We start from the raw sequence: 25825 nt of genomic DNA on the forward strand, positions 1-25825 counted from the left end.
TGATGTGCACACCAACATTCACGGAAAAGTCAGTCACTCGAATCTCCATTCACTCTCACCTGGGTGTGAGCACCCACATACATAGCCATAACCACCCTAACCAGCCACTCACTCCAAGCCAAGCTTTCTCATTGCCCACTTCACCACTCCTCTCTAGGGACTCTGTCAAGGGCCTTTTCCCAAATCAACAAAAAAACAAAATAAAAGATCCCTTCTCCTACCAATATATTTTTCCTGAAGCTGTCGAACAATGAATATGCAGCAGTCAGTGGTCCCCACTACCTGACATGAACCCAAACTTTCGCATCTCGTCAGTATTCACTCTTTTCTCTGAATCATACCTTCTAAAATCTCCATTACCTTCATTATCTGATCTAAAAAGCTTTATACCTCTATAATTTCCTCTTTCCAGGGCATCACCCTTCCCTTTATACACATTTACAATTACACTCTTCAGCCAATCATCTGGGACAACACACACAAATAATCCTATTTATCAGGTCAGTGAATAACCTCACCCCTACATCGCCTGAGGCCTTCAACATTTCGGCAGTCAACCCAGACACACCTTACCAGATGACATTCACCTTGGAAGACACCTGCTGGAGAGGGATTTAGAAATTCCCCCTTAATCTTTTCAGTCTGGTTACATCTTCTAAACAAACAGTCACAGATGATTTTTAGTTCCCGTTACTTGTACAAATTCTTTGGTTTTCTATGTACATTGCAACTGCATTGATATGCTGTACTATCTATCTATTAATTGCCAGATGCCTCAATCCCATAAGACGTGGCCACAAACAAATCGCCTCCATGTTGCCCTGTACCCCACCATTTCACTGCCCTGCTCGCAGCTCACTCCCCCCTCCCTCGTATACCACTCCACTCCATCTCTTCATCTCATCCTTGGCCTCCTCCTCCCTCTCCCCCCCTCCACCTCACTCACACACTCCTTGTCAGTCTCTCACTCTCCATCCTCTCCTCATGGCCAAACCACGTCTGTATGTTTCTCCTAATGTTTCCTATCACATCCATATCCACACCACAACACTCCTTCACTTCCTCATTTGTCAGTCAGTCACTCCATGTGACTCCACAAGCTCCTCTCAAATAACTCATTTCCACTGATGTCACTCTTGACTTGTGTCCCTCCAGTCCACCAATGTCCAAGCTTCACTTCCATATGTTAGAGTTGGTATCACAGTACTGTAATGCAGTAAATTTTTCACTTCCATGCTCATTTCCCTGTTTCTTATCACTGCTTTCAAGGACCCAGCAACCATTCTTCCTCGTTATACCCTTTCAAGCACTTCACCCTCTAAATTTCCATCCTTAATCATCACACTACCAGGTACTTAAACACACTCGCATTCTCCATTTCCTCCTCATCCAACCTCATTGTACTTTTCTCTCAAAGACCATAACTTTACTGTTCCCTACATTCACCTTTAGATTCTGTTTCTTCCACATTCTCCCAAACTCATCCACCAAGCCTTGCAGCTCCCCTTTGTCTTCACTTAACAACAGAGTATCATCTGCAAACAAGTGCTGGGGGTTTTCAAACACTGCTGTCTCCCATTAGGGCTGCTCCAACATCCACTGCCCTATCCTGTATCTCTTTTAAAACCCCATCCATATACAGATTGAACAGGCATGGAGACATGACACATCCCTGTTTCAGTGCAACCTTCAAATAGAAAAATTCACTCAGTTTACTATCAACACGCACTGCAAGCTTAGTACTCTCGTACATACTCTGCATGGTAATCAGCAACATTCCATTTACTTCAGATATTCTTAATACTTTCTGCATTTCTTGTGTATCTACCCTGTCATATGCTTTCTCCAAATCCACAAAGGCTGCATACAACTTCTTTCCCTTCTCTAGAAACTTTTCCTCTAAAGACCTAAGAATGAATATCTGATCTACACAGCCTCTTCCCTTCCTATCCACTGAAGACCTAAGAATGAATATCTGATCTACACAACCTCTTTCCTTCCTAAAGTCTCCCTGTTCTTCTCCAACTGATTCCTCTGTTATTTCCCTAACTCTGTCAATAAGTATCCTGCCATATACTTTTCCAGTTACACTACGAAGACAAATGCCTCTGTGATTACCACACACTTCTTTGTCCCCTTTTCCTTTGTACAGGGGAATAATTATACCTGACTTCCAATCCTCCATGACTCTACCTTCTTCCTAGGCCAATCTGCACATCTTCCACATCCATTTTACTACTGTGTCTCCCCCATGCTTCAGCATTTCACCACACACTCCATCAGTTCCTGGGGCTTTCTCCATTTTGACTCTCTTCATGGCATCCATAACTTCCATCCTACTGATTTCTTCTTGTCTTCTCACATCCCTCTGTCTCCCAGCCATTCCCCTGCCACTTATACTCGCATTACTTTCATTCTCTATGTTCAACAATTCCTTAAAGTGTTCTCTCCATCTGCTTACTTTTGCTCCTGTCTCTACTAGTAATCCACCACTTTTATCTTTCACTCCCCGACTAACTTCCTTGACACCCTGTCTAACTCTCTTTACCTCTTTCCAGAACATTTTCAACCTTCCCCCCACTTTACACTCAAATTCCTTCCAAATTCCTCACCCACTCTCCTCTTAATAATCTTTTCACCTGTTTCTTCTTCTCTACATATAACTCTCTCTTCCATCTCTCAGCTTCTTCCACATCCCAGTTTCTCATTCACTCACTATATGCTTTCTTCCTTCGTGCCACAGCCTGTCTCCCCTTGCCTCTTCACTCCACTATGCTGCTCCTTGCACCCCCTTTCATCTTCTCTTTACTCCACACACCAAATCACATGCTGCACAGATTTCTTCTGTGAATGTCTTGCATACACACTCCACATCCCCCATCTGCTCCAATCCATACTTACCCAATAGCTCCTCCACCTCTTTCTTACATTCTGCCATTTTCCATTCTCTTGTAACCTTTCTACCCTCCTTGCGTGAACTACTACTTCCTGTCCTCCCCTTCCTCAGTTCCTCTGTTTCATTTAAACCTAGATTCACCACCACCAAGCGGTGGCCAGAAAGTCCACTCTTCCAATCTCTGTATGCTCTTGCATCATCACACACCTTCTCATCCTGTCATCCACACACACATAATCAATCATTGCCTTCCGTTCATTCAGTTCACCACCCACCCCATCTCATCACTCACCATGTATACCTGTGGATCATTTTGTGTCTGAAGAGGGTACTGGCTATCACCAACCCCCTCCCGGTGCAAATGTCCACTAGAGCACTGCCATCTCATCCAGGTGGGTTATTTTATTGTACCATTTTATTTACTTTCGAGAATGTGAATGGCCTGTGCACTGTCATGATAAGTGTCAAAGAAAAAAAAAAATTTCAGTGAAAGTCCTCAGAGACTTCTTCTTCCTACCTGTATGTGAGATGCCGGCACTGTTTGGATCTTCTTCACCTAGATGATTTATAAAATATCTTTCCCAATCTAGTTTTCTTTTCTTTTCTTTTCTTTAATAATGTAGGCATTGAATTTAAGATATGTCCTACTGGTACATAAAAACTGCCGGTGTTCTTACTTGACAGAAACGTGAAGTACCAGACTATTTATGTGGAAAGATCAGCTTTGAGATTCTGCGAGAGCCTGTAGTCACCCCCAGTGGCATCACTTATGACCGCAAGGACATTGAGGAGCATCTGCAGGTTGGTATAGTTTGACTAGTAAATTAGAATTTAGACTGAGTAAGAAAGTGTTGTTCAGCTGGAAGGATTATACTCTGCACTTCATAATTTACATGTGTTAACCTGGTCCATTGTACCTCAAAACTGTGTGTTGGGCCATTAAACCCATAATATAAATGATATTGTGCTGACCACTCCTGACCCTGATCCCCACTTCCTCCCCAGACTCAATCCTAACTTGCTTACAGATATGCGTTCTAAAGATATGCCCTGCTATTCAGAGGTAAAACAAATGTAAGATAGTGGTGCCGGAGTGGCATGAAAACAAACATTGTTTGGGGTAACAGCTACAGTCTCTACAAAAAAAGACTTTTGCTCTCCTTTCCATCCATATGTTACCTTTATACCTACCTACCTCCCCACCTCTCTCTCTCTCTCTCTCTCTCTCTCTCTCTCTCTCTGCTGTGTATATATATATATATATATATATATATATATATATATATATATATATATATATTTAATAAGAAAACAGAGGAAGGAAAAACAAATGAATAAAAAAAAATAATCCATACACCAGATTAATGGCGTCCTCCATTCATAAAATATCTGTAACATTTGGACTTGAACAGCTGTAGCTTGAAGTCTGGGGGGAAATAACTCTGGGGAAGCGAGTATATGTAACGTATACATAATATGTATACCGTATATACATATATATATATATATATATATATTTATACGGTATATATATACAGTATATATATATATATATATATATATATATTTATATACACAGAATATATGTATATATATATCCATCCATCCATCCATCCATCATCCATCCTGCTTTGCCCCATGAGGAGCGTAGGAGCCCGGGGCTAGGCAGTTGGTCCTGACATTTAAGATGAGAGTAACCAGCCTCACTCATCCCTGAGTGGCATTATATATATATATCTATCTATCTATCTATCTATTGCCAGACGCCTCAATCCCGTTTGGGGTGGCCACAAACAAATCGCCTCCAAGTCGCCCTGTCCCCCGCCATTTTACTCCCCTGCTCCCAACTCACACCCCCCTCTCTCATATACCTCTCCACCCCATCTCTCCATCTCATCCTCGGCCTCCCCCTCCCTCTTTCCCCCTCCACCTCACTCACATACACTCTCTTCGTCAGTCTTTGACCCTCCATCCTCTCCACATGGCCAAACCACCTCAGTATGTTCCTCATAACGCTTCCTATCACATCCACATCAACACCACAACGCTCCTTTATATCCTCATTCGTCAGCCTGTCTCTCCATGTGGCTCCACAGGCTCCTCTTAAATAACTCATTTCCACTGCTCTCACTCTTGACTTGTGTCCTTCCAACAATGTCCAAGCTTCACTTCCATACGTTAGTGTTGGTATCACAATACTGTCATGTAGTAACTTTTTCACTTCCATGCTCACTTCCCTGTTTCTTATCACTGCTTTCAAAGAACCAGCAACCTTTCTTCCCTGCTGTACCCTTTCAAGCACTTCACCCTCCAAACCTCCATCCTTACTCATCACACTACCCAAGTACTTAAACGTACTCACATTTTCCAATTCCTCACCATCCAACCTCGCTGTACATTCACTGACTTCACCTCTCTCAAAGACCATCACTTTACTCTTCCCTACATTCATCTTTAGATTCCGTTTCTTACACACTCTCTCAAACTCATCCACCAAGCCTTGCAGCTCCCCTTCGTCTTCACTCAACAACACGGTATCATCTGCAAACAACGGTACAGGGAGTTTCCAAACACTATCCTCTCTCACCAGGGCCACTCCAACATCCACTACCCTACCTTGTACCTCTTTTATTACCCCATCCATGTACAGATTGAACAACCATGGAGACATGACACATCCCTGTTTCAACCCAACTTTCAAAGAGAAAAATTCACTTAGTTCACCATCCACACGCACTGCAGTCTTCGCACCATCGTACATACTCTTCACAGCATTCAACAACTTCCCATCTATTCCATATATTCTTAACACTTTCCACAATCCTAGTCTATCCACCCTGTCATATGCTTTCTCCAAATCCATGAAAGCCGCATACAACTTCTTTCCCTTCTCTAGAAACTTTTCCACTAAAGATCTGAGAATGAATATCTGATCTACACAACCTCTTCCCTTCCTAAAGCCTCCCTGTTCTTCTCCAACTAATTTCTCTGTTCTTTCTCTAACTCTGTCAATAAGTATCCTACCATACACTTTTCCTATTATACTAAGAAGACAAATGCCCCTATGATTACCACACACTTCTTTTTCCCCTTTTCCTTTGTACAGGGGAATAATTATACCTGACTTCCAATCCTCTGGGACTCTACCTTCCTCCCAGGCCAATCTGCACATCTTCCACATCCATTCTACTACTATCTCTCCCCCATGCTTCAGCATTTCACCACGGGGCTTTCCCTGATTTAACTTTCTTCATTGCTTCCACAACTTCTATCCTACTGATTTCTTCCTGTCTTCTCACCTCCCTCCTTCTTCCAGCCATTCCCCAGCCACTTATACAGTACTCGCATTACTTCCATCCTCCACGTTCAACAATTCCTTAAAGTGTTCTCTCCATCTGCTCACTTTTTCTCCCTTCTCCACTAGTAATCTACCATTTTTATCTTTCACTCCCCTGCTAACTTCACTTCCACCCTGTCTTACTCTTTTCACCTCTTTCCAGAACATTTTCTTACAGTCCCTCCACTTTACACTCAAATTCCTTCCAAATTCCTCATCCACTCTCTTCTTACTCTCTCTTACTAATCTTTTCACCTCTCTCTCTTTCTTTCTACATATAACTCTCTCTTCCGCCTCTCAACTTCTTCCACGCCCCTATTTCTCATCCATTCATTGTATGCTTTCTTCTTTTGTGCCACAGCCCGCTTCACCTCTTCAGTCCACCACGCTGTTCCTTGCACCCCCCTCCGTCTTCTCTTCCTTCCACACACCACATCACATGCTGCACATATTTCTTCTGTAAATATTCTACACACACCTTCCACGTCCCCCATCTGCTCCAACTCATATTTGCCCAATCGTTCCTCCACTTCTCTCTTATACTCTGCCTTTTTCTCATCCTCTTGTAGCCTTTCCACTCTCCTTGCAACTACTCCTTCCTCTCGTCTTTCCCTTCTTCTATTCCTCCATCTTACTTGAACTTTAACTCTGGCCACCACCAAGTAGTGGTCAGAAAGTCCACTCCCCCAACCTCGATAAACTCTTTCATCCAATATACATCTTCGCATCCTTTCATCCACACACACATAATCAATCATTGCCTTCCTTTCACTCAATTCACCACCCACCCTTCTCATCACTCGCCATGTATACCTGTGGATCATTTTATGCCTGAAGAGGGTATTGGCTATCACCAACCCCCTCCCAGCACAAATGTCCACTAACGCACTCCCATTCTCATCTATCTCAGCAGGCACACCCCACTCACCAACTATATATATATATATATATATATATATACTATATATATATATCACTCTCATCTTAAATGTCGGGACCAACTGCCTAGCCCCAGGCTCCTACGCTCCTCTTGGGGCAATGTAGGATTGGATAATGGATGGATATATATATATATATATATATACATACATACAAGTCAGCCCCAGTTTAATGATAGGATACTTTAAGAAAAAAAACTGTCGTAAGGTGCGGTTCCGTATATTCGGGTAGATTTAACATGTAAAGTATCTATAAATCATCAAAAATAAGTCTGGGAAAAATTAAACTTGGTAAACTGTACCCCAAAATGACAATGTTCACCCCACGTATGACTAGAACACATTAATCTAAGTCTAAAAGCAGCTTATAAATCAACCTGAAATATCATCAACATCGGTTTTAAAAAAAACTTCGTTTACCGAGGTTTGGCCGTTGTTAAGCGAGTGTAGTTTCCTGTACACCAGGGAACTATTTACAATGCTGGGTCGTAACCATATAACCAAATTATGGCATCTGGTGGTGTAGTTGGTAATTACGCTGCTCCAGTCGGATTGAGCCAGTGCAGGTTTATATCAAACGGATGGTTGGAGTTTATTACTCATGTGATGCCACTTAAGGATGAGTGAGGCTGGTTACTCTTATCTTAAATATCAGGACTAACTTGCCTAGCTCCAGGCCCCTATGCTCCTCGTCGGGCTGCACTGGATTAGATCTATCTATCTATCTATAGCCCGACGCCCTAATCCTGCAAAGGGTGGCCACAGAGAAAACGCCTCCAAGTTGCTCTGTCACCCACTATTTGACTACCCTCCCCCCAACTCACCCCCCCTCCCTCATATACCTCTCAACTCCATCCCTCCACCTCATCCTTGGTCTACCTCTCCCTCTCCCTCCCTCCACCTCACCTACATACACCCTCTTTGTCAGTCTTTCATTCTCCATTCTCTTCACATGTCCAAACCACCTTAGTGTATTTCTCCTAATCTTCTCAACCACATCCACATCCACCCCACAGCGTTCCTTCACTTCTTCATTCGTCAACCTGTCCCTCTACGTCACTCCACATGCTCCTCTCAAGTAACTCATTTCCACTGCTCTCACTCTTGACTTGTTCCCCTCTTGCAAGGCCCACGCCTCGCTTCCATACGTCAGGGAAGGGATCACAATACTGTCATGCAGTGACTTCTTAACTTCCATACTCACCTCCCTATTTCTCATCACTGCTTTCAGTGTACCAACAACCCTCCTTCCCTGCTGTACCCTTTCACGCACTTCATCCCCCAAAGATGATGAATGAATTAATTAAAAATATATCATCATCATCATCTGGACCTCCTTTCCCACCCTAGGGTAGGGTGAGGAGTAGCAATGTCCAGACAGCCCAAATCTGCCCAGTCCAATGGGCCTCGCTTCCATTCACTCATCATCCAAGCCCCTCAGAGTCCTGGCTTTATCTGATATGCCAAAAAAACATTCACCACTTTCTGTAGCTTCACATAAATGTATCCAATAGACTCAATGCGGACGCTGTCACGTTAAAAAAGGGTGCCAAATCCCCGATCATGCACTTCTTCTCACAACATTCATCCATGCAGCTCAATCTCTTGTCAGTCCCCTTGCCTCGTCAACTTCCAAACGTCTCTTCCTCACACACTCATGCACCATATCCTTCCTCCTTTTCCTTGGCCTACCTCACCTTCTCCCTCCTTCAGATTCGCTCAGATGTGTCTTTTTCACCACTCCCTCCATAAAATTCACTCAGATATGCCTTTTTCACCACTCTGTTGTTATCCATTCTCTCCACATGACCATACCATCTCAGTACACTCTCTTCGATTCGGGTGTCCATAGACTTCCTAACTCACATCTTTTCCGAATCACATTATTTCGTATCCTATCCACTATCTGTACTCCACATACATTCCTCAGCAGTCTCATCACTGCTCTTACTCTTGACTTTTCATTTTCTTGCCACACAAGTCTCGCATTCATATGTTAAAGTTGGCACTAGCACTCCTTCATGTAAGCCTCGTGCAGCTGTAACTCTCAAGCCTCTGTTTCTCATCAAGGCCTTCATAGCACCGGCTACTTTCCTTCCTTGTGTCACTCTACTTTCCACTTCTTTTGTACATTTTCCTTTCTTTTTCTATCACTGTACCCAGGTATTTGAACTCTCTCACTAATTCCAGACTCGCCATTCCCTGTAACATCACAATGGGATTCACCTTCTCTCTCAGTAGCCGTCAATTTACTCTTTTCTGTATTTACTCTCAGGGCGCAATGCTCGCAGACATCTACAAAACTCTGCACTAGACTAGCAAGCACTTGTCTGGTATTTTCAAGTAGCACTGCATCATCAGAATTACAACAGATTTGAGATATTCCATCTGTCACCGTTCATCACCAATGCCATTCCTCTCTCCATTCAATCATTTCCTGTGGCACCCCACGGGATGCATAGGGCCTCAATGAACTCTCTCCACCAATATTTGTCTCTTGCCATCTCCTTCAGGTCCCACCAACACTCCTCTCCTGCTTCTTTTTTCATTGTCCTCAGCCAGGTTTCCCTCGGCCTGCCTCTACCTCTTCTTCCTCTAGCAGTCCACTCTGGCACATCCTGTATTAAACTACCTTCTTTTTTGTATATGTGCCCCAGCCACTTCCAGCGAAACAGTCTCACATATTCATTAATTGGTTCCACTCTCGTAATATCCCTTACTCTTGCATTTGTAATTCTGTCTTGCCACTTTACCCCAAGAATCCTTCTCAGTATTTTATTCTCAGATCCTAATACTTTCTGATCTGTTGCAATTGTACTGTACCATGACTCATGCCCGTATATTAACATTGGTCTAACCATGGACTTGTAACTTTTCACTTTTAGTATGTACCAAAAGCATATTATTATTCCAAACAGATTTCAACATTCCAACAGCTCGCCAAGCCTGTCTAATCCTCTCCTTAATTTCATTGTTTAATGATCCATTAGATGATACAATTGCTTCCAGATACAGTATTTAAAGTTTTCTACATTCTTCACCACATTATTCCCAATTACACAATCGATTTGGTTCTCCACGTTCATATTAATAATTTGTCTTTCCACAAGTTATTACCAATCCCACTTTTTCTCCTTCCTCCACCAGACAATCAAGCACCCTCTGCATCTCGTAAATACTTTGGCAAATCAGTATAATATCATCAGCATAGTCCAAATCCATCAGCTTCTTATTTTCGTTCCAGTTAATTCCTGCACCTGTTCTCCTTACAACCTTTTTCATAACATAATCCATAACCAAAACAAACAACAATGGCGAAAGAACTCCTCCTTGAATCACCCCTGACCTAACTTGAAATGGATCACTCAAAGAACCACCCACCATTACCTTACAAAAAGTATCTTCATGCAGGCTTCTAATAATATTTACAAACCTTTCTGGTATACCATAGAATCTCATAATTTTCAACATAGCTTCACGTGAAACACTATCAAATGCCTTTTCAAAATCCACAAAACACATACTAAGTGGCATTTTCATCTCATTAGCTTGTTGCATTAGATGCCTTACAATAAAAATCTGATCATTACAACCTCGACCCTTTCTAAATCCCGCTTGTTCTTCTCTTAAAATTTTATCAATTACTGGCTCTATTCTGTTCAACAAGATTTTGGAAAAGACTTTTGCAACTACAGGTGTCAAAGTTATCCCCCTCCAGTTGCCACACACACTTAAATCTCCCTTTTTTGGTATTTTTATAATCACTCCATTTTTCCACTCTTCTGGAATTTCACCATTATCCTAAGCCACATTAAAAAGTTTCAAAAGCGCATTCATCAACTCGTCATTTTCCACATTAAGCATTTCAGGGAATATTCCATCCTCTCCTGGTGCCTTAAATTCTTTAACTCCTTTATAGATTTTGCTACCTCTTCCAAAGTTATATCCCATGTTTCTATCTGCAAATCTCTCTCGGCTGGCAAAATGTCCTCTTCAGCTGGGATTGGTCTATTTAGAACAGATTCAGAGTGCTCTTTCCACCTTCCTTTTATATCCAAATCTTTAGTCATCAAATTACCATTTCTGTCTCGTACAGGTATTTCCTTCCTTCTCTTTTCAGTCCCAGTTAACTCCTTTATGGCCTGATACGCTGCTCTTGTGCTCTGACCGTCATTTGTACTTAATTTAATTTCTGTCTCTGTCGCCTTTTCATCATATAGTCTCCTCTTATCACGTTTAACGAGTCTTTTTACTTCAGAATGTAAACTCCAGTACTTTGCTCTAAGTACTTCAACTACCTGGCCATCAACATGTTGTTCTTCACTTCTTAACTTAGCCTTTTTCCTTTTCTGAATTGCATTCCATGTTTCATCTGACATCCACTTTTTCCTTCTCACTTTTCCCTTTTTCTTAATAGTAACCTTAGTACTCTCATGCAAAACCTCTTTTACCTCTCTCCACATTTGATTAATATCATTGTCTTCAGATTCCATCAAAGTCTGCAGGACTAGAAACCTGTTCCTACATTCCCACCGAGACTTTCCCTCGTGCTCTCATCACTTCTCAGCTCATCCAAATCATAATTATTACTTCCTGTACAATTACCATTAATGTTTCTCTTAAGTTTTTTTTTAATCTTTGACACACCAAGTTGATGATCACTACCTATATCTGCCCCCCTCCTTACGCAAACATCTTGCAAATAACTCCTATGCCTTCTGCTAATTGCAGTGTGGTCAATCTGGTTACAATATTTACCACATGGTGAAATCCAAGTAGTCTTATGTATTTTTCTATGCTCAAAGATAGTTCCACCAATTATAAGGTCATTTGCCAAACAAAAGCTTTCAAGTCGCACCCCATTTTCGTTCCTTATACCAACACCCTCTTTACCCATACAATCTTCAAAGCCATCCGTACTACTGCCAGTAATCGCATTAAAATCACCAGTGCAAACTAACACATCATGTCTTGCCACTCTATTCACTACATCCTGCAGCTTCTCATAAAAGTCATCCTTCATTTCATCAGCGGCCTCATTTGTCGGAGCGTACCCTACAACCATACTGATATTACCATGGTCAGATTTTAAACGAGCATAAAGCAAGTGCTCATTAATTGGTTCAAACTCACATACTGCCTTACAAGCATCTCTACTCAGCAGTAAGCCTACTCCTTGGTAATGATTTCCATCACTCCTACCAGAAACCAACATAGTAATACCATCTTCCAAATTCATTTTATCAACTCCAAGCAACCTTGTTTCTGTAAGAGCACAAATATCTATCTTGTATTCGGTGAACACTGAAATAAGCTCTTCCATTTTACCAGCCTGATTTAGAGTTCGAACATTCCAGTTTCCTATTCTAAGTTCTTTTTGGATGTATAAACTTATTTTTACACCGTGAGATTTTTAGCACCCCCTGCCCACTTAAGGGCTGCACGGGACTGAGGGCCATTGCTTCGTCACCAGAGTTCATCAAGATTTCTTAGGCAGAAAAATATTTTACCCTGGAGCCAATGCCAGTGACTCGCAGGAACCAGACAGTGGAGAGAGGAAATTAACTAAATGAAAGTAAAATGCAGAGGCTTTGGACAGACAAAGTACAAGGGAAAGAAAGAGAGCAAAGAGAATGTAGATAAAAGTGTCCCTTTTAGTCGCCTCTTACGACAAGCAGGGAATACTGGGGAAGTATTCTATCCTTCTTTCCCCAGGGTTTTTACTTCTATCATCACCTCATCCATGTATATATTGAACAACCATGGGGACATCACTCAGCCTTGTCACATGCCCACATTGATCGTGAACCATTCATATATATGCCCATTTACCTTTACACATGCCTCAGTGCTGTCATAAAAACTCATGATGGCACCTAACAGCTTACCATCTACACCATACATGTGCAAAACCTTCCACAATCTTTCTCTGTCTACTTTGTCATATGTGCTTTCCAGATCCATAAATGCCATAAACACCTTATAGTCCTCACAAGCCTTCTCCACCATCTGCCTCTCTGCAAATATTTGATCCACACATCCTCTGCCACTCCTAAAGCCACCCTGTTTATCACTCACTAGGACTTCTGATATTTCTCTTACTTTTTCTCTAATAATTCTTTGATATAACACATAATACACTTATGCCATGATAATTCTTACATTTACTTCGCTCACCTTTATTTTTGTACAAAGGTACAAATACTACCCTTTTCCACGCTACTGATAGTACCACTCATCCACACTTTCTTACATATCTCTAGCAAGCACTTCATTCTGCTCTCTCCACTATGTTTAATAATTTCTGCATACACCTCGTCAACCCCCGTTGCTTTCCCATTTTGCAGCCACGTCACAGCGTTCATCACCTCTGCGAGTGTCACGTTTCCTGGCACTGCATTCCTTCTCTGTACACCCTCAAAGCCAATCATATTAACAGTCGCTTTGCTCTTTCCATTCCCATTCATCAGACTTTCAAAATATTCCTTCCATCTGGTCCAAACTTCATCCCCCTGGGTTGATAATCTTCCATTTACATCCATCACACTTTCACATTCCTTTCCACTGTCACTTCTACATTTCTGCATATATTTGTTAAGTTATTAAGGAAAAATAATATTAAGAGGGGGAGTACCATCTTGTGCACACCAAGGCTGGATTTTAAAATGGCCGCCACTTGGAGGTGAATGGGAGTTGACCCCAAAAGACTAGGGGGTTTTGTTCTCACACAGTACCAACAACATATAAAAAAATCAGCAAAATCTGTGACGGAGTGGTGGAAAAGTCTTCTTTCACTGGCTAACTTGACATGGAATCTCTTAGCACTGAACTTTTTTGTGCTTTTTTTGTTACTTTGTACAACATGTCTACCCCTGGACCACGCCATCCAGAGACAGGAAAAAGAAGCAAGCCTTAGCATCAAGGGAAGAAAAAAGATACCACTGAGTACTAATCAGAAAGGTGAGATACTGATAAATTTGATGCAGGTATGGGGCCTAAAAGAGATTTTGGATGTCAGTGAATCTACAGTTAGGGGGATTAAAGCTAAGATGGATGAAATTAGACCACACTTCGAGGCATCCGGTGGTGGTGCAGGGATGAGAGATCATAATTACGTGCCATAAGAAATTTATGGTAAATACCCCAGTAAGGAGCTCTACCTGAAGCTGTACGTTGAAAACCATAATAAGCGTGATATGAAAGTGTCTGCCACTTCGGCTTATAGGCTGTTGTACAAAAGGGAGATTTTGTCCCCAGGCTGAAGAGCCAAATGTCCATTTAACTTGTACCCATTAGACAAGCTTAGGAATTTATGCTTTTAGTACTAGCGCCAATGATCCAAATGGGTATTTGAATACCCACTGTACGGTACCTGCTTTAAGTTCCAAATTTAAAAAAATCTTATTGATTTCTTCAGTAGCTGAAAAGACACAGCAGGTCACACATCTGTACCCACTTTTTTTTTTTTTTTTTTTTTTTTTTTTTTTTACTAGCAGCTTCATTTGAGTTGAAAATTTTATTACCAATAAAATGTTGACTTAACTCAGTGCCAATGTGTGTATTACCAGATGGTAGGTTGCAATAGGACTTCTTTACAGGACCAAGGAGAACCTTTGTTCCTTGTCAGTCAGATTGTTAGAGTTGCACTGTCAGACTTGGCTGGTTGTTCAGTTAAATTTGCATCACTCTTTCACTCCTAATAACACCTAGTGCTGTCAGTTAAGAGACCAGACTAAAATACAGTCCCTTTATGTTGTTGGTGAGCATAATGTGAAATATGTTATTTTCATTGGTGGATTAACCATGCCAAGGCAAGATTTAGTGTAAACCACATTTGATATTACAGGTTTCTATATCTTACTACATGAAATTCAGATAAACTTTAGAATAAGTTGTATTGTGGAATATCCTAAATAGATACAGTAATAGTACAGCATTATGTAGTAAAATACTGTTTTATTTGATGTGGTTTGAGGCTAGCAGAGGTTAAGGTAAGTAAGGAACTTTTTTGAAGGCGAGGATATGCAAGAGTGGGTTTAGGAGGGCTTGTTTCCCTTAAACCTCCCATACTTACCAGTAATCCATTGCCATTTATCTTCCTCTCTTCTGTCAGCGTGTTGGTCACTTTGATCCAATAACGAGGACAGACCTGACTGTGGATCAGCTCATTCCTAACTTGGCCATGAAAGAGGTAGTCGACTCCTTCCTCACCGAGAATGAATGGGCCCTTGATTACTAGCCTCCAGCATTACCATTCCCCGCCATGTCATATCCTTCCCTATTTTGTCCTAACATGTCCCAAGCTGCCCTGCTTTTTGCAGATCTGCTCTTTAACAGTCAGTCATCCTGTTATATCCTGAAGCAGTAAGTACCCTATCACACCTGGCCTTGCTACATAGTTTCAGTCCACCCACACTTACATCCAGGAGTCATTTATCATGTTATACTTACCTAACAAAAGATATCACAGAGTTTCTCCCACTGTTTTCACTTCTCTGCTTTGGTACTTTTTCTGTGTCCCAGTCCCAGTGAGATGTCTGCCTCTTTGCCCTGCATTTTCATCTGCCATTCCAATCAGTGGGCTTTATATTTGTTCTGCAGAGTAGGTACACTTAGTAATACATATTAAATCGCCACCATCATTAACACATACCCACATATACCGGTACCTACAGTTATAGTTAAAAATAAGTCATAATGTCATCAGGAACCATGAGTTAAAGTGTAAAAATAAAATGCATGTGTGTGTGTCCACAAGTCCAGCGTACAGTACAAGGCTTAAGGCTTAGTATAGAAATGTTCAGTGCATTTAGTAGTATTGTATTGTATTTTTTTTTAATGGATTTTTCATCTTGATGCATGATTTTTTTTTTGAGCTCAGATATCTAAATAATTCATCTTGTAAGATACAGGATTAGATTCTTCTTAATACAGTTAACTTTTAGTTCATGTATTGTTATACATTATGTAGGTTGTCACCATGATGTAAGATATACAGCAGTGAATATCTAATTCTAGTACATCATGTATGTCAGTATGCAGAACATAATTTCAGTCAGCCAGACAAAATAGTGCATCATTTATGTAAGTGTGCAAAACATAAATTCAGAGTCAGCCAAGCCATGCCAGACATCTGACTGGAAGAATAAGGTTTGAGTCTAGTAATTGGTTGATTGCCTTTGACTAAACTGACACATTACTGGTATTAGTATGTATTGTACAGAATAGTTAAGTATGTATACATGATGCTGTGTAATTCATTAATGATAAGAGTCACTGCGATTTTATATTTGTTTTTTTATTGTAAAAAAAAAATAATAGATAACATTACAGGAGTGGGCACTGAAGCCCCAGTTCTTTTATCAGTCTTATGTTAATATTTTTCATAACATTTTAATGTATTACATTGGATGGTAAATACATAGCAAGCATATGGAAACCTAGTGGTCTAGTGGGTTAAGATGCTTCAACCAGAAGTGGCTCAGAAGGGTTTAAATTGAAGGGAAGGTTGGGGTTTGTTGCTCACATATTGCCACTCAGGGACCAGCAACTGGTCACTCACTTTAAAAGGTTTGGCTGAATGGCCTAGACCTGGGCTCATATGTTCCTGATGTGTCTTTAAAGGGTTGGATGATGGATGGATGGAATGTAGGTTATTAACCTTTTTTTTTGTGTTCAGTGCCATCCCTTTTTCAGTGTGGTATTTATGATCATTAATGACTAAACTTATTCTTGTCATTCGAAGAGATGTGTGTCTGTTTGTGAGTGCCTGTGCATCATTTACACTGCATAGCATGTGTATTTGCTTTTGTTCCAGTCACGAATCATTCCTTTAATTGACAGTCCTTCTCTTTAGTTTTATTTTTTGTAGGTACTGCAGTATGGACCCAACTTGTCCTTAGTGGCAGTATTATGATGTTTTAGGTATTACTATTATTTATTTTTGTAATCAGAGTTCAGTACTATATAATTGAGTATTGAGTTTTATTCTCTCTGCTGACACAGTGGATGGATCATGTATAAATTGAAGTACATGACCATGCAATTATATTTGTGATGTCTTTAATGAAATGGTAAATTATTTTACTGTACATTGGAAATGTTGTACACATTTATATTTTGTCCCTTAAAAAGTATATACTACCCATATGTATATTTATGTTTACTATATTCAAATTTTACATTGCTCAGCATTTCTGTAATGTTCACAATAATATGTTAAGTCCTTAGGCGCTTACTGGTCAGGTTGTATCCCGGTGTCCAACCATAATGTTTGCGTATACAGAACTTGCTGTTTTCTTGATATTTGTGATGTAAGATGTGACCATCAAAATCCCAGATACTGTATTTTATTGATTTGTGGTTTAGAATCCACATGAAGCTGCAGATAATTATGAAGTTGCAAAGGAAGTTGAACAACATGCAAGTATCGGCACCAAAAATCCCGTTGCCTATCTGGCTTTTCAGTGAATTTTGAAAAATAGCCTCTTGGTTCCAAAGCATATGACACTGATCTATGGCTAAATAAAGTTATCAGTGTCAGCTGCTGCCAGTTCATTAGGATGACTTTCCAAGTCATTGGGGAAAGACAGAGAAGCAGGAAAGGTGACAGGACTTTTGTTGCTGACTGTACAGTACATTAACTTACACTACAATGACATTTTGGGGTTTAGTCATGCTACTGCATCCATAAGCTTAGGAAAGACCCATCATGGTAAAAAAGATAGAAACAGTCTCTCTGAACCACTTCATGGGGTCTTTACTATGCTGAATATCATCATCTACCAGTAGCAAGAATATTGAAGAATTCAGTTGATTCTTGTGCTGAAGAGGATAATTGTTGTATCTAATGCTCCTTTGCCATCTCATTGTGATGATCAATAAGTAGTCATTCATATTCAAATGAAGGAACGTTCCCATTATTTATCTATCACTTGTATCTGAAATGAAACGGGCAACATTGCTTCCAAACTTCTTGATTTTATTTGCTTTAAAAGTATTGTACAGTAAGACCCTCCAAGGATGATTCATCTCAGCATTGCCATTCTTTGTACAGTACAGGCATGAGATGATGAAGGAACAAAGCTGTGTGGTCTTTCCATATCTTGTGAATATTTATTTTTAATGTGTAGATCTATATGCAAGTCAGTATTTTTACAGTGAGCATGTGTAAAATTTCCAGATGAGTTTTTATGAACGACGATATTATTTAACTGTGTTCAGCAACCTAATGTTCTCTCTCTCTCTCTCTCTCTCACTCTGAAAATCATTCAGCCAAGACATAGTGGATTTGAGAAGGAGAGTGTTCCTTGGAACTGTTAGGAAACTGTTAACATATGACAGCACTGCAACTGGTCATGATAGGGCATCACTGAGCAGGAACTTTGTTTCAAGGCAGCTTGCTGTAGATGTCAGCTTCAGTGCTCAGCTGAAAGGTTAATGTTTGCTACTTTGTTTTTGTCTAACATATAGATAATGCAGGCATTTCTGTGCAAATTAACCAGTACAGTACTTTAAAATTCTCCTGCTAATGTAAGTTATCCCATTGATCATAGATTTCACAAACCCAACATGAGTCTGCTGCTTCTCATGCAAGAGTTGAGCTTTCAGAGCACAGTAATGTCAATTGTTGCTTTTTGGCCATGATGGTCTGTACTGCTGCCAATATGATGAAAGTTAGGTTCTTGTTACCTTACCGTAGCTGTTGCCTTTGAGACAGGTTGCAATATTATCAAGTTTTACTGCAGGTTTACTATTGTCAAGCCCAAAACCACCATATAGACAGCTATGCTCTTTTGTGGTGATTGTTCCAGCATTCAGGAAACATTTGTTAGTTATAGGTTGTTGGATGTCTTGTATTTCATGTATATATAATTATATAATCATAGGTACTTAGTAACCTTTATAAAGGCATTTGTAATACCTGTACATAGATAATGATGCAAGTAATTGAAGTTTTCCTTCATCTCGGGTATTGTGGCTACTTAGTTACATGCATTCATTTTGCAGAATATTTTTATTTCAAAACTTGATTTTTTTTTGTATGAACATCATTCTTCATTGACGTGAAAAGCGAAAGGGTTTTGTTTATCATTTGTGACTGTTATAAACTTGTATAGCAATGAAGTTTCATGCCAATGCTTTGACTTTGTAATCACCTTATTACTGTAGGTAAAGAGGGGCAATACAGTTTTATACAAGTTTACTAGATACACAGTTTCACAATTTGCCATTTATTTTTGTTGACAATAAATATATACCAAGAGAGTCCAACCATGCCAACAATTTTATACAGTATCTACAAAGTCCAGTAAGAATATTACTTAAAATTACCACAGTTTGCAGTTTCTGGGGAGCCATATGGCTTTATATTCTTTAGCCTTTTGATACTGCCTGATTTTTCACCAATGCAATATACAAGTATCAATGAAAACCTAAAACATACTGTACGTACACTTTAGTTTATTTAACCAAGGAATGGAGTTTTCACAATTACATAAATTTACAAACTTTACATTGTACTACAAGAGTCAAATCAAGAAACTACTTCCTTTTCCAAGAATGCTCAACTCGTGGAGATACCAGATCACTGCCATTAATGCACTTTTGACTGATGAGCCACTACTTCACCCGACCACCAGCATATCATCCCCAAGAAATTCATACTGAGGCACCTCCAGGTTGAGTGGTGCTGGGCCCTTGCGAATCCTGCCTGAAGAGTCATAGTGAGAACCATGGCAGGGGCAGTAGTAGCCTCCAAAGTCACCTGAGGAAGTAATGCATAATTAACTCCATGCAATCCTGTACTTTGGAATTCACGTATCATCATGACCTTTTTCTCACCTAATGATGGGCTAAGGCCAGGATTCTCACACTGTGGATTGTGAGTTTATGGGGTAGCAAAATAATACACAGAAAGAAGAAAAATAAGTGACTGCTTTCCTGAGTTAGGATTTTATCTTTCTTAAAATATACACAGTCTAATGAACATAACACGGTGATTTTGTAACATATAATTTAAGCAGCATTGTTGACAAATGAAGAGGTGAAGGAACGTTGTGGGGTAGATGTGGATGTGGTTGAAAAGATTAGGAGAAATACACTGAGGTGGTTTGGACATGTGGAGAGAATGGAGAATGAAAGACTGACTAAGAGGGTGTATGTAGGTGAGGTGGAGGGAGGGAGAGGGAGGGGTAGACTGAGGATGAGGTGGAGGGAGGGTAGTCGAATGGTGGGTGACAGAGTGACTTGGAGGCGTTTTGTCTGCAGCCACCCTTTGCGGGATTAGGGCGTCGGGCTATAGATAGATAGTTTCATACTCAGTACTTCGTTAAATGTTACAGGTGTGTAAGACATTTTACCAGGCAGGGTAAGAAATATGCCCGTATGCAAAAACTGTTGGAAAATTAGTGTTTGTACAAAAATTTCAGAAACGTCTGACAATGATACGAGTCCAATACAGTAGTTGGTAAGCCTACATCTGTAGTGTTCTTAGCATCTGATACATGCTTACCATTGAAGTTTATGGTAAATTTGAAAGAAACAGAGTTTCTGTTACAAATGTCGAACTCTGCTATTTACTTATTAGCACATAATGTACTGTAGGATGCCATTAACCCTTTAACCGCGGGTGTCATCCCAGAATGACATTGCAAAAACTGGACCAAACCGCGGGTGTCATTCTCGAATGTTTGTGAATATTTTGAATACCCCGCGTTTTTTCCATGCGCCAGTTGTTTCAAGGAAGAGTAGCTATTAAGTTCCTTCACTCCAGCCGACCTCCACCTCCCTCCTCCCACCCCCCGGGCCCCCCACCCCACCCCTGACCAACACGCATCAGTATCTGTCCAGCTGTGCGAGTGACGACATCGCTGATGTGGCAGTGAAGTGCGGGCAATTACAGTGCCTTTTACTTGCCTCAGTGAACACAGAGTGGGTGTTTATCGTATGTGCAGTGTTCATATATGTTTATGGTATTATTATCAGAATGAGGTTGGCATTTGGTAATGGTGTGTGAGCGAAAAATAGTGATTACAACACCGCTGATGTGGCAGTGAAGTGCGGGCAATTACAGTGCCTTTTACCTGCCTCAGTGAACATAGAGTGGGTGTTTATCGTATGTGCAGTGTTCATATATGTTTATAGTATTATTATCAGAATGAGGTTGGCATTTGGTAATGGTGTGTGGGCGAAAAATAGCGATTACAACACCGCTGATGTGGCATTGAAGTGCGGGCAATTACAGTGCCTTTTACCTGCCTCAGTGAACACAGAGTGGGTGTTTATCGTATGTGCAGTGTTCATATATGTTTATAGTATTATTATCAGAATGAGGTTGGCATTTGGTAATGGTGTGTGAGCGAAGGTAATGATGTGTGAGCGAAAAATAGTGATTTTAGATCGCTCACTTCTAACGGCACTGCCCATCCAGTGATAGTCAACGAAATCATGAAACCTACATCAATGCAAAGCTGAAGGTTGGTACTTTCTAATGGTACCTTATTTTTCGCTCTAGATTTATTCTGTGCAGAGTTATAAAGGTTTAAAGTTTGTTTACATTTTGGCTGGAACCCCTGCAGGAGAGGCCAGTTGGGGCAAAACAATGCCCGCGGTTAAAGGGTTAAGCCACATATTTTCTGTTTGTAGTTTGTTAGAGCCCAAAGAGACAAGTGATGAACAAGGTACGTATTCTTTGCCCAGGACCAAGATGATCTTTTCCTCTCCCGCCATCCCACTCTACTGTATCCTGACCACAAGTCTCATACATTTGGACCTGCTGAAGCTGAGCTCCAGTGGTAAGCATGAGTGTCCCTCAAACTGTGGGTAAAATAAATAATATCAAATCATGTCTCATGAACACCAGGCTGTCTGTAGCACCTTGCAAGGAGATGGATGGGCTCGGATCATGAAGCCCTACTGCTCCATATGCAGGCCAGGAGGTTTTCCCAGAGGAAAGTTCTCGTCCCAACTGTACAAACTGCAAGACACAGGCACACACTCCTGTTCAATTCTGGATCCCAACTCACCAACCATCTGACTGACCCTGACTGGCTATCAGATCTTGCCTGTTTGCCTTGCATATAAGTAAAACTAAATATACTGAACTTACCATAACAAGGATTAAGCACTGACATCTTGTCTCTCTCTGATAAGCTCAAGCATTCACAAGGAAGTTGGAACAATGGGCTGTGCAAATAGAAGGGTTAATGTGGAAATGTTTCCCAAGCTGGAAAATTCATGGAAGGGAATACACTGAGTTTGGATAACACAAAGGAAATGATCACCTGTCACCTCCGGGATCTTCTGGACCACTTCAAAATGTAATTCTCATAAGAAACAACTCCAGAAAAATAAGACTGGATACAACAAACATTCACTGCTGGTAAGATCAACTGTCATCAGACCTGGAGAGTGTACTCCTGGAGCTGTCCTGGGATAGAACCTTAAGGACAATGTTTGCAACAAGATCACTGGCTGAATTTTGGATTCCTGTCTCAGAGAACTATCCAAGATTATCCAAGGCCACTGATTCCTTTTGGACTGACCTGCTTATGTGAAACAACTTTTTTTCCACTGGCATATATTAACCCATTGACTGCGGCTGAATCATATAAGATATCCGAGTCCAAATGGCTCTGACTGCAGCTCCATCATATATGATTTCCTGCTTTCAAAAATTCCGCCATCAGAAATGGCACGAAATAAATCAGCTACCAACTCATGGCACCCTATAGAATATTGCCATAAATAGATTATGCATTTAAATGAGGGGCAGAGCTCAGCTCAGTTACCTACAAAATGCCGAAGGTAATGGTACGAAATCTTCTCCATGCCGCCGCTAGCAGTAGCCCAAGCAAATATTGGATGAAATCTCTGGATGAGTGTAGTGATGATAGTGATACGTTGTTAGGTGATGACAGTGATGGTTCAGATGCTGACTTACACCTTATCTGATCACAAGGTTGACAATGACGACAGAGTGCAACCATAACACATCATTCACCTTGCACCACCGCACAGGGAATATTTATTACTTCACGGACCTGTTTCAGAGGTTATTTTTTTGTTTGCTATATTGTTATATACCACTGAACTCGGGATTTTTTTCACTGTCTCACAATATTATTTTTATTTTTTCTAAATATCTTAAAACTGCTGCACACGGGATGTACATGTAAACAAACACTGACGCAGTGAATGGGTTAAAAACAAATACTGTTCATGACTCACTGTGGAGGATGATCTCAGAGTTGGTGTTTCCAGCATCAAACCAAGGATGGAGGTGTTATGCTCCAAAAAGCAAGTCCATTCATCTCATTAACCCGTCACATCCCGAGGTTTTCCGCACCTCCGACATCCCCCAGTCCCGAGGTATTTTCGAAAATTTTTTTTTTGGCTAAAACCTTCGTTTTTGGTGAGAAACATCGAAAATTCATAAAGAAATCGCTCACCTGAGGTTTAAAATACCCAATCCAGGTAGGAGTTCATCCTTACCTGACTGGGTTTTCTAACATGCTGGCACCAAAGAAAACGAGTTCTATGGGAGGGTAACTATTTTATCCACTCATAAACGGTATTTATTTATTTACTTGGTACGAATGTATACGTAGTATGAGAGTATATTGGTTTTCAAGCAGTAATAAAGGCATTATAAGCATTGTTTCACTCACTAACTAATCACCATACCTGACTTTTTTTGCCACATTACCTGATCATTTTCTGGCTGTTTCTTCTTCTAATGCTATGTAAACATTGTCCTCCACATTGTCATCGATTGGGGAATCACCCTGGCCCTGAATATGTTTACGAGCCAGGTCACTGGTAACAGGTCCTTTGCCAAGACAATGGCGTGAGGGAGGGTGGGGGGAGGTTATGCAGTGTAAGGCATTGTCCCTGCTTGGCATCTTGTAGAGGAATAGAGGAAGGTGTCCCGTGTATACATACGAAAAATCACGCGCGAAAATTGAAAATTGTGCAAATTAGGGACCTTGCAATTGCACGACGTACTGGTACGTCGCCGGGACTGGCAAATGCAAATCACTGCAATGTACCCATACGTTGACAGGACGGGGCGGGTTAATGATGGGAAGTTATTCCTGGTAACCCTGCTTGTAAACATGCGTGAGAACAGAGGGTAATCTGTCATTTTATAGCTACTCCCCAAGGCAGTAAGTTTATACTGTGTGTTGGCGGGAAGAGAGTGGGATAAAGATTCAAGGGAGGGCAGGGGCTGCATGTCTTGCCACATTATTTGGTAGGTCATGGGCCTAAAAAGTTTGAGAGCCACTGGGTTAAGATAAGTTCCTGAAAACGAGGAAAATATGAAAATGGGAGAGATATCAAAAGCCTGCATGGTGAAATGGGCCAGCCTCTCATTCACATACCATTCAACTCTCCCAGACTCCTAGCTCCACTTCTACAATCTGCACTTTTTTTATTTTTTCATATATATGCACATCACACTCAGTACACCAACCATATAGCTTTCACTACCAGTTATTCAGAGGCCTGATTAAAAATACAACACAAACACTAAACTGGCACAGTACTCCAAAATGATGGTGGTGGTGGTGTAAGAATTTTGCTAAACCAAGTCAGTACATTAAAGTTTTTCAAATCTCATTCTTGCTACAACCAAGTTACTTGGTTTAATCTCTTCAATATAAGTCTATCTATCTATCTATTGCCAGATGCCTCAATCCCGTTTAGATTCCGTTTCTTACACACTCTCCCAAACTCATCCACCAAGCCTTGCAGCTCCCCTTCGTCTTCACTCAACAACACAGTATCATCTGCAAACTACAGTACAGGGAGTTTCCAAACACTATCCTCTCTCACCAGGGCCACTCCAACATCCACTACCCTACCTTGTACCTCTTTTATTACCCCATCCATGTACAGATTGAACAACCATGGAGACATGACACATCCCCGTTTCAACCCAACTTTCAAAAAGAAAAATTCACCAAGTTCACCATCCACATGCACTGCAGCCTTCGCACCATCGTACATACTCTTCATAGCATTCAACAACTTCCCATCTACTCCATATATTCTTAACACTTTCCACAATCCTTGTCTATCCACCCTGTCATATGCTTTCTCCAAATCCATGAAAGCCGCATACAACTTCTTTCCCTTCTCTAGAAACTTTTCCACTAAAGATCTAAGAATATCTGATCTACACAACCTCTTCCCTTCCTAAAGCCTCCCTGTTCTTCTCCAACTAATTTCTCTGTTCTTTCTCTAACTCTGTCAATAAGTATCCTACCATACACTTTTCCTATTATACTAAGAAGACAAATGCCCCTATGATTACCACACACTTCTTTTCCCCTTTTCCTTTGTACAAGAGAATAATTATACCTGACTTCCAATCCTCCGGGACTCTACCTTCCTCCCAGGCCAATCTGCACATCTTCCACATCCATTCTACTACTATCTCTCCCCTATGCTTCAGCATTTCACCACACACTCCATCAATTCCTGGGGCTTTCCCCGATTTAAGTTTCTTCATTGCTTCCACAACTTCTATCCTACTGATTTCTTCCTGTCTTCTCACCTCCCTCCTCCTCCCAGCCATTCCCCAGCCACTTATACTCACTCAGTATAAGTGAGTAGTCTCTATTATGGGACTGGCTGTTATTTATTTTC

General features: G+C 40.8%; 2 protein-coding genes across 2 annotated transcripts in view; one reads left to right on the top strand and one right to left on the bottom strand.

The window, feature by feature from the left end:
* Window positions 1-15856, top strand: part of STUB1 (STIP1 homology and U-box containing protein 1) — a 70125-nt gene extending 54269 nt beyond the window's left edge. The window contains exons 6-7 of the mRNA XM_080268025.1: window positions 3581-3697; window positions 15285-15856. Of these exons, the coding sequence (XP_080124151.1) occupies window positions 3581-3697; window positions 15285-15410 (243 nt within the window). The 3' untranslated portion in view covers window positions 15411-15856. The remainder of the gene's footprint in view (window positions 1-3580; window positions 3698-15284) is intronic.
* Window positions 15857-19358: 3502 nt separating this feature from the next.
* Window positions 19359-25825, bottom strand: part of RFeSP (Rieske iron-sulfur protein) — a 44461-nt gene continuing 37994 nt past the window's right edge. Inside the window, exon 5 of the mRNA XM_080268149.1 lies at window positions 19359-19937. Within this exon, the coding sequence (XP_080124275.1) occupies window positions 19798-19937 (140 nt within the window). The 3' untranslated portion in view covers window positions 19359-19797. The remainder of the gene's footprint in view (window positions 19938-25825) is intronic.

Source organism: Coenobita brevimanus, chromosome 26 (genome assembly GCF_032717465.1).
Source record: "Coenobita brevimanus isolate Jiangsu-jjx chromosome 26, ASM3271746v2, whole genome shotgun sequence".
In the NCBI taxonomy this organism is placed as follows: Eukaryota; Metazoa; Arthropoda; class Malacostraca; order Decapoda; family Coenobitidae; genus Coenobita; species Coenobita brevimanus.